At 54.0% G+C, this 9,807-nt stretch overlaps 1 protein-coding gene across 1 annotated transcript; it reads left to right on the top strand.

Annotated features, from left to right (window-relative positions):
- Positions 1 to 2,603: 2,603 nt before the first annotated feature.
- On the top strand, positions 2,604 to 9,208 carry RND1 (Rho family GTPase 1). Its single transcript, XM_004446935.4, has 5 exons — positions 2,604 to 2,839; positions 3,593 to 3,680; positions 6,356 to 6,465; positions 7,277 to 7,411; positions 8,108 to 9,208. Exons 1-5 carry the CDS (start codon positions 2,720 to 2,722, stop codon positions 8,351 to 8,353), a joined length of 699 nt encoding a protein of 232 aa, XP_004446992.1. The 5' UTR covers positions 2,604 to 2,719; the 3' UTR covers positions 8,354 to 9,208.
- Positions 9,209 to 9,807: the final 599 nt, after the last annotated feature.

Below are 9,807 nucleotides of genomic sequence, written 5' to 3'. Positions count from 1 at the left end.
AAAGAAACCTTGTACCCATTACAGTCACTCCCCACTGCCCCTGCATCCCCCAGGCCCTGGTGACCCCAAGCTACTTTCCGTCTGCATGGATTTGCCTGTTCTGCACATTCTTATGAATGGACTCTCATAAATATGTGGTCTTTTGTGACTCGCCTCTTTCACCCAGCATGTTTTCAAGTCTAACCTTATTTTAAACTTTCCTTGTCTGATAGAGAAGAGCAATCTTGTAAATTTATTACAATGGCAGATGTTTTTATAAAGTGTGCTGGAGTGTGTGTGTGTGGAGTGTCTTACTATGAAAAACAAGTCTTAAACCCCTCACGTTACATTTAAGGAAACAGGCCCAAAGAGGGGAAGTGACTTATCGAACGCACACAGCTCATCTTAAGGGCAGAGCGCGTCCTGACCCCCAGATCTGCTGGACTTTGGTTTCGTCCTCGTTCCATGTTGTCACGCTGCCTCGTGGCTGAACGCACATGCTTTCACACACACGCCTTTCCCACCACAACTCATAAACACGTGACCGACAAAAGACCTTCACGGGACACATTTTAGAGACTGCTTTGTGTCACATCCTGAAATGCAACCTCCCCAGGGATCATCGTCAGTACCGGCTCCCAGAATTTCTATCGCGGAATTGTTCAGGAATGACCACCTTGTTAGAAGCCAGAAGAAGCTGTTTGTGTAGAAGGGACGGTTTTTACTCACAGTGACTATCTATTTAGAGTGGCTAGTGGAGAACATGGAGAAGTCCGAAGCCCTTGGGGCTGCCAGCGGAAGGAAGGCAGCTAAGGGTCAGGCGGATGTATGGGAACTCCACTGATGCTTCCAGGACTGAGTCCAGGTGAATCCGAGGGTGGGAAACTGGAAGGTACAGAAGCAAATAGTCAGGCTGAGGGAAAAGGCTCCAGGGTAAGGCAGTCCACCCTTTGTGGCTAGCTGTTCCTAGAACTCTCCTAATCCATACTTATGGGCATTTCAGAGAGGCTGTCCGGCTGCTGGTGAAGGGCTGGAAGACAACAAATTCTATAGACAGAACATTAGCTGAGATTTGAAGATAAGACCTGGAGAAAGGTGGGGTAAAGAAACTTCCAGCAAGCCGTGAAAAGGAGGGCATCCAGATATGGAAGCACCTGGATAACTCTTTCTGTACCCTGGAGGTCCCCTCAGGTGATTCCTGATCCCCGAAAGGGGGCGGGGGAGCTTAGGAGATGGATAGAGGCCTTGCGCTCAGCGCCCTCAGCCAAGCAGCTTGGATTTAGAAGCCATCAGGTTTGTGGAGGGACACCAGCTGGGATACACTGTCGTAATAACCTCCATCCTCCCACTGTCTCTAGTGGACATTGGAAATCTTACCCTTGGAGATCTGTCCATTTGGGTCTAGGGAAAATCTTTAAAACATTCTTTATAACAGGGAAACTATCCATGGGTAGGGCAGCAATCTCTATGAATTAACAGTAAAGCTCAGATGGAACAAGATTCGGGGCATGCACCAGAGGTTCTGGGCTTGACAAACCCCAGAGGCCTCTCGGTATTGCCCAACGTTGATCTGGCTTCAATTCCTGATCTCCAGGAGGCCTTCCTGGATTGTCTAGGTCCCTGGATAATCAATGGCTGGTCTGAGCTATGTGCACCTCAGGGTTCTGTCCAATAGAGAGATTTCTTGGGTGCAAAGGCTCTGAAGGGCAAGCTGCTAGCTGTTATGCAGCTCATCTCAACCTAATCCCCAGAGTCTCGGGCTCAGTTCTCCAGTCTGGACTTTAACTAGGTGACACACACATTAATGCGTCAGCGACGGTAGTGTCACCTGGAACTGGACTTGTGCCTGATTCATCCAGGAAACTGAAACCCGGGCAGCAAAACAAACACCCTTAAGCAGCTACTGCCAGGCATGGGGCGAGAAGCGAGAAGCGCCTGGCCAAACAAACAGTGTGACTTTGTTTGCTTTGTTTTCTTCCTGTCTCCCCTCTCCCCACTTGGTCACATTCTCTCATTCCTTTTTCTTTGGCCATCTTTGGGTCAGGAGCTGTGTGGTTTTTTCCAGATGACACTAGAAAGGCTTTCTGCGGGGGTGAAAGTCATTCCTAAAGAAGAGACTTGGGCTTCCAAGAGGGGAGGGCAGGAACGGACAGTGGATGGGGAAACCCGAGGTGGGAACCGGTGTGAATGGGGATTAAATGGAACAAAGGGGTCAGAGATTTTGGGGGCTACCCCACACCTCCAGGGGTGCCACTTGTCTATTGTTTAGGCAGGTCCTTCTCTTTTCCTAGGACAGTCCTTACAACTCCAGCTTGACTTCACTTTCGGCTTTCATGGCTAATTGATTGTTTTTGACACTCATTTGTGGGCATTCAAGGCCATTTAATCGCGCTCCACATGCCCGACCCCTCCCTAAGACAAGCGCAAAACAGCGTGGGAATCCCCTTTCGGGGGAGGCAGGCACCGGTTCAGCTTTAAGAGAAAGGGACGGGAGGAAGAGGGCACTGACTCAGATTCTCCTTCCATTGGCTGTTGGAGGGGATCCCACCTCGGGGATTGGCTTTGCCAGAGTCCGCCTCCCCTTGTGATTGGCTCAGCCAGGGAGATATAAAGTGGCTGTGCCTGCCTCCTTCTCAGTTGGAGGGAGGCAGGCCATCGGGCAAACTTTGCGGGCTGGGAAGCACCTGGCGCAACCCGCTCCTCTCCGAATCCGAGTCCCGGTCCCGTGGAGGCTGCAACCATGAAGGAGAGACGGGCCCCGCAGCCAGTCGTGGCCAGATGTAAGCTCGTGCTGGTGGGAGATGTGCAGTGTGGGAAGACAGCGATGTTACAGGTGCTAGCCAAGGACTGCTATCCGGAGGTGAGCTGCCTGCCGGCCTCAGGGCCAGCTTTTCCCCCTGCCTCCCCGCCTGGGGATAGAGTGCCACCTGCCCGGGGAAGCTGTCTCCCCCGACCCATGCCATCCTCCCCCCGTCCCCAGCTCTCTTCTGGCGGTGAGACTGCTGCCCTGCCTTCACGTCCCCTGAGACCTGTCCCACTTCTACCGCCCCGCTGGCTCCTCCTCACCTCTTCACCCACTGGCCCCAGTCAAATCCCCTCCTACCTCCCTTCATCCTTCAAGGCTGCTCTCTGGAGAGGCAACTGGAGGCATCTGAGAGGCTGGGGTTTCTTCTTGACGTAAAACCTGCCCTTCCCCTCACCCCATCCTCAAAGGTTCCGGAAGCACGGCCCCAGGCAGGCTTCTGATGCCCCTTTCTGCTGTTCTCCTGGCCCCAGGGGCTTGAGGGGAGAAGATCAAGGGCTGGAATTAGACTGAGGCTCTAAAATGGGGAGAGAAACAACTGTGGGGATGAGAGGAACCTGTGTGTGTGTCCCTGACCATCTAGAATATTGGGGGGGGGTGTCCCTGGCTGTGTGTGGGGGGACTTACTTCGATGGCGCAAAGTGCCTGCGTGTCTCCACGCCCTTCCCTCCTGCCCCACGTATCTCTGGCCCCTTCGTCCTGCCACTCCTGGGGTCTCACTAGGATGAGGGACCTCTTGTGCATCCAGAACTAAGCTGGGGGTGACGGGAGCAGGGGCCTAGGGTGCGAACGGCTCTGCCCTTCCCGCAGACGTACGTGCCCACCGTGTTTGAGAATTACACAGCCTGCTTGGAGGCCGAGGAGCAGAGAGTGGAGCTCAGTCTCTGGGACACCTCAGGTGAGACCTCGGACCCCCGGCGCTCCCTTTCCTACCTGCGCCGGGCTGCTGCAGCTGCTGTCTTTTAGAAACGGTTTCCTCCTTCAGTGGGGAGGAGAGCGGTACTTGCCGGGAAATTGAAGGAAGGGACCTGAAGATGCCTCAGCTGTCGGGGTGGCGAGGAGGAAAGGAGATGGTCCAGCCGATCGGCTGGTCCAGGGGTGCCGTGGGTGGGCCCCAGAAGCCGCTCACTTCCCTGGGTCTGGCTCCATCCTTCGGGGTGCTGGGGTGATGAGGGGAATGGACTCACGATACCCATGGGGGGCAGTCCGGGTCTTCTTGATTTTTATCCCCTCACCCCATCCCCAGCCCCCCAAGCCCCCCACTACCCACACATGTGCAGCCTTTACTGCCCCAGAGCAAAACCAGATTAGAGGCAGGAGGAGGTGCCGCTGCAGAGAGTTTGTTTGGGCCAGGGAGACAGTGTGCTTTGGGGGAAATATTGCTCAGTCTCCGTTTCCTCTCTCCACGCCGTCTCTGGCTGCTGCTGGCCGCCTGCTGCGGCTCGGCGCCTCTCGTCACCCTGCGGCTTAGAGGAGAAGCTCTGCGTCGTCAGGGTTTTGGAGAGCGGGGAGACGGCTTCGTATGGGGCACAGTCATGTTGTGGATAGTGAGGGGTGCAGGGTGGGGCTTGAGTTTGGTGCTGATCGTTTGCCCTAAACTGGGGTGGGGGAGAAGAAATCCTGTCTGTCCAGAATTTAGAGAATGATGTTTTTCCAACCTTTCAGCCCCAATCCCTCAGTGCTAGGACATCTTTTGCTTTGATTATGACCCCTCCCACTTTTCTAGGGACTAGATTCATGTGACAAGTAAGGACTCAAAGTGGGGAGTAGGAGAAAGGAAGGAAAATCTATTCCTCCCGCAAAACACATAGGCTGAGTCTAAAGAGGAGCTATAAATCACTGAGGGTTTCCTAGTTCATGTAATAAATATGCTGTCTGTACTCCTCCAAAGAGCTGTTGTCCCTCTAATCCAATGTCGAGGTCTGAAAAGATTGGGGGTAGGGGATGGATAGAGAGAAAATAAGACTTCCCCTTGCTTCCTCTCCCCCTCCCCAACCCAACGCAACCCAAATTCCGCTACCGGGGGTGCTTTCCTCTTTCGCATTTCCAGGGGTCGGGGAGCAGGGGTCTGGTGGTCCTGGTCTGTGCTGTTTCGTCCGGTTCGGGCTGGAATGCAGCTTGGCTGCGTGATGTATGGTTTTCGTCAGCTCTCCACTGCTCACCTCGCAGTCTTCCCAGAATCTTACTGCAGCTCCTCTCTTTTTACTACTACCACCCCAAAGCCACGTCCCCCCTCCTCCTACCTTCCTTGAATCCCAATCCAGATAATGAAAATCCAGCAAGGGTGGTCTCTATTCCCCATGCTTCCCCCCTGGTAGGATAAAGGCTATCAGTCATTCTCAGATCGACTCCCTCTTTCACATTTGGTACCCATAAAGGAGGAGGAAGTGGCAGGGGCGTGTAGGATGGGGCTTCCCAACACTGGGGCCAGGGTCAGAGCGAATGCCTGTTCCCCTTATTTGCTGGTCCTAGGGGAGGGGGATTGCTGGGAGCCAAAATGGAGGCCCTCCTCGCCCTCCCCCCACCCAGTGCTGCAGTGCTCCTTTGGCTCAGTGCTGCAGCGGTAAGACCCCACCTCAGAAAGGGACAGGGGGGTGGACGCCGAAGGAGCAGGCAGCTAGCCCAACTCCTTTTTACTCTTTCTCTCTCTCTTCTTTTTTTTTTTTTTTACAACCAACAACCCCCCTACCCCCCAGCTTGGATTCCCCCCAGTTTCCATGGCGATTGCGGTACAGGGAGAGGGGCTGCTTGCTATTCTGAGCACGGATTGTCTGGGTTCCAAATCTGCTACTGTTCCTTCCCCAGGGTGGAGGGAGGCAGCCTCAGCCCCTAACACTCTACGATGTCAGACCACCTGGGCCGGCGCTGCCCACTCCTTTACCAACCAAGGACCCTTTCTCTAGCCTCTAAAGCCCAGCTTTGGTGCTCCTGTCTTTGAGATTGTGCCCCCTCCCCCAGATGTTAGGGGATAGGGGCTGCAGCTTACCTTTTGCCCTTTTTAGGGTAAGCCGCCTTGGGTGAGTGGAGGAATGGGGCACTGAATACTTGCTGCTCTCTGTCCCCGTCAACCTCCAGGAGTTCTGACCCCACGGCAAAGAAGCAGGGCAGCAGACAGTTATATAATAGGCAGGTTTGTCTCCTCTTTGGGGAGACCCTGGAGCAGAAGAAGGGAGCAGAGGTTGGGGCAGCCAGCAGACTCTAGAGAAGACCATAAACAAGCCCTGGGCTCACACAGGGTCCAGAGCGTCTTCTCTGAGATTTAGAAAATGTAGCAGACCTTAAATTAAGCCCCCTGCGGGAGACTCAGGGTCCAATTACAGAGTCGTGCCCCTCCCCTACCCCCCTTTTTGGGCCTCCTTTCCCTTTTTCGAGACTGAGAAGCTGATATTCTCGACTGCCTTCAGGCTGGGGGTCAGGTGCCAAACCTCCAGACCGTAGCACACTCCTCTGGGAAATAAGTGGGGCCACCTAGCCTAGAGGACCAGGAGTGGTTCTCCCAGGGCTCCCTGGGCACAGGCTGGTGAGGGTGGGGGGAAAGGCCATGGCTCACTGTCAGCTCTCCCCCCACTCCAGGCTCTCCCTACTATGACAATGTCCGCCCACTCTGCTACAGCGACTCAGACGCAGTATTATTGTGCTTTGATATCAGCCGTCCTGAGACAGTGGACAGTGCCCTCAAAAAGGTAAGGCTGAATAGACTCGGCAGTCTCTAATTAGAACCATTATGGGACCTTGTCATCTAATTCCCTCTTGGGTAGCATGAAGAAACTGAGGCCAGGGAAGGAAGGGATTTGCCCAAGGCCACAATATTAGCTATAGTTCGGGGACTAGAAGCCAGGTCTCCTGCCCGTTCCACTACCCTATCCTGCTGTGCAGCCCAGCAAGGAGAAAGTGTTGAAGACTCAGGAAGCAACAGATTGAGAGTCAGAGAACCTTTCGGTGTTAGGGTTTGAGGGTCTGGGATGGGAGTTTTTTGGAGGCAGCGTCTGTGGACCTTGATCCCAGGCTCCTTGCGACTGGCCAAGGCGGGCAGGCCTGAGCTGAACTGCTGGTAGGAAAAGCTGGGGTCCATGTGGCAAGGACTATTTATACTGAAGAGCCCGACGATGCCTTGTGGAGCTAGCCTAGTTTTCCAGAAGACTCTGAGATTATCTCCTTCTCTCGGGAAGAGACTGGTTGCCTTTCCCCTGGCATTCTGGACTCATGAGGTCTTTGGACTGGAGTGAGATGGCACTTCCATGTCCTGCATGGTTGGCAGGGTGGGGGGAGAATTGCCCCTGTGCTGCTCTGGTGCCTGGGCTATGGCCCCAAAGGTCTCACGGGCGAGAGGATGATGTAATTAGTGCAGTGGTGACGCTATGACTCAGAGGGAGAACTGGCTGGTGAAAAGCTACATGATGGGATGTTGCCAACTGGGTTTCTCTGGGCATCTGTCTGTCACTGACTTTCCTTCCTTCCTGCTTCCTCTTCCCTCCCCTCTTCTTGGTCCCTCAGTGGAAGACAGAAATCCTAGATTACTGTCCCAGCACCCGCGTGTTGCTTATTGGTTGCAAGACGGACCTACGAACAGATCTGAGCACTCTGATGGAGCTTTCCCACCAGAAGCAGGCACCTATCTCCTACGAGCAGGTCTGTGTGCGTGGGTGTGTGTGGGTGCATGTGTTGGGGGTGAGGAAGGCTACAGGTAGAGGGCTTGAAATGTGGCCCTGCTCAGACGCTCCCACTACGGCAAGAGAGAATTAGCCCTATGGGGGGGTCACCTGTAGTCAGCAAACCGGTTACCTGGATTGGGGTGGTGGGTACCTGTTTATCCGGAAAGTTGCTAGAGGTGGGCAGGTGAACCGTTGCTGTGTGCCGGTGTTTCTCAGATAGTTTTCTGTGGACCACCTGCATTAGAGGTGCTTTTAGAATTTCAGATTCCCGGCTCCATCCTCACAGAATCGCTCTGGGAGAAAGACATGGGAATCTGCATTTTTGACATGATTCCTGGAGAATTACTTATGTGCATGGAAGTGTAAGGATCGTTTACTTGAAATGAGTATTTTACATTAGAATCATCCAGGGAGCTCTTAAAAATACGAATGCCCAGTCTCTTACCCAGAAATTGGTTTCCTTGGTTTGACACCTATATGGCTTCAAAAGCATTCTGGGTGATTCTAATGTGCAGTTAGTCTTCCCCTTCAGAAAAATAATCAGCAGAGGGTTGTGGTGGGAGCCTGGCAGTTGGGTGCTCTCAGGAGTAGCCCTGGGGAGTGGCACTACATCGAGGGCAGTATGGCAGGGCCCTTGTGGACCCCTGCCCAAATGACCTTTCTCCTCCCGCAGGGCTGTGTAATAGCCAAGCAGCTGGGTGCGGAAATCTACCTGGAAGGCTCAGCTTTCACCTCAGAAAAGAGTGTCCACAGCATCTTTCGGACGGCATCCATGGTCTGTCTGAACAAGGCCAGCCCCGTGCCCCCGAAGAGCCCCGTCCGAAGCCTCTCCAAGCGACTGCTACACCTCCCCAGTCGCTCCGAACTCATCTCTTCTACCTTCAAGAAGGAAAAGGCCAAAAGCTGTTCCATCATGTGAAGTGGACGTTGGACAGGGGAGACAGCCTCCCACTTCCTCCCTCGGGGAGCAGAGGCATGGGGAGAGGGAGGATGAGACAATTTAGGACACTGGACAAGGGTTTTTCAGATGGCCACGGTGAGGGCATGGAAGGAGCCAGGAATGTGACCAGCGAGGAGCCAGGCCCGGCCTGAGGGCCTGACACGGAGAGAGAACCATCACCCTAAGCCAGGCCCTGGGCTGTGGAGGGTGCGGGCGCCCCAGGGCTCCTTGCTCCAGAGGAGGGACGAGTGTGGGAGTTTGGGGGGCATGGTGGCCTCATGGGCTTGGGGGCCCCAGGAGCCTCCCCTTTAGCATCATGCCTCTTCCACACTGCGTTTCCATGCAAGCCAGGGGGTGGGAGGGGTCCCTGAGCCCTGCCCTTGCCCTCTGAGGAGGCGGCATTGGAGTGGAGAGCCGGAAGTCAAGAGTCGGCTCCTTTGGGAGTTTAGCCCAGGTGCTTCCTAACGGAAATTAGACAGGCAGGAGCTGGTCAGAGCCAATGAGAAGGAAAACTCATCTTGCAAAGCCCATGCCTCATGGAGAGGTGACATCATACATTCACACGCTTCTCAACTATGTCCCTAGGGTCCAAGGGAGAAGCCCTAGACCCCCTTCTCTTGTGAAGTGTGGGGGTGGTGGTGCTGCAGGGGGCAGGGCTGGGTGGGATCACCAGACTTTTTCTGCCCTTAGGGCAAAACAGCTGGCATTTGTTTTACAGACTCTTGTCTTTGGAATTCGGGGGAGGGGGAGTGTTTCAATCTGTTCTATGTTCTGTGTTTAAAGAAGAAAACCTATTTATTAATGAAAAAAATATAAAGCCTATGAAGAAGTTGACTCTGCCTTTCTTGATTCTTTCTCTGTTTCCTTGGGTCACACATATTGAGGAAAAATCTGTCCTGGAGTCCTTTCTATGACCTATTATCTGGCTGCGTCCACCGTTCCCTAATATCTCCAACAAGGAACTCCTCTTCTCCATTGCCCCATGTCCCCCAGCCGGCCACATCCCCAGTCTCACCCAAGTCCTACCAAACCAAGGAAAGTCTTAGCCCTAGAGCTCAGGGGTTCTCAGCCTTGGAACGGTTGACATTTGGATAGAGAAGGCTTTGTTGTGGAGGGCTGTCATGTGCATCACAGGATGTTTATTTTAGCAGCATTCCTGACTTCTACCTGCTAGACGCCAGTTGCATGCCCTCCTGGTTGTGACGACCAAAAACCAACAGATATTGCTAAGTGTCCCCTGCTGCTAAATGTCTCCTGGTTGAGAACCAGGCCCTAGATTGTCTGGAGGGAAGAGAAGAGGTTCAGTGAAGTTATCCACAGAATAGCCAGGCTGCTGAGATCCCAGCCCCTGCGCGGTGTGGACAGACTGAAGCCACGGTTGGGAGGAGGTTCCTGGGGTCTGGTCTCTGAGTTCTGGGAGAGGTGAGGTCTTT

Source organism: Dasypus novemcinctus, chromosome 12 (genome assembly GCF_030445035.2).
Source record: "Dasypus novemcinctus isolate mDasNov1 chromosome 12, mDasNov1.1.hap2, whole genome shotgun sequence".
Taxonomy (NCBI): Eukaryota; Metazoa; Chordata; class Mammalia; order Cingulata; family Dasypodidae; genus Dasypus; species Dasypus novemcinctus.
Note: the sequence above shows the minus strand (reverse complement) of the source record. Positions and strands in the feature narration are given on the sequence as shown.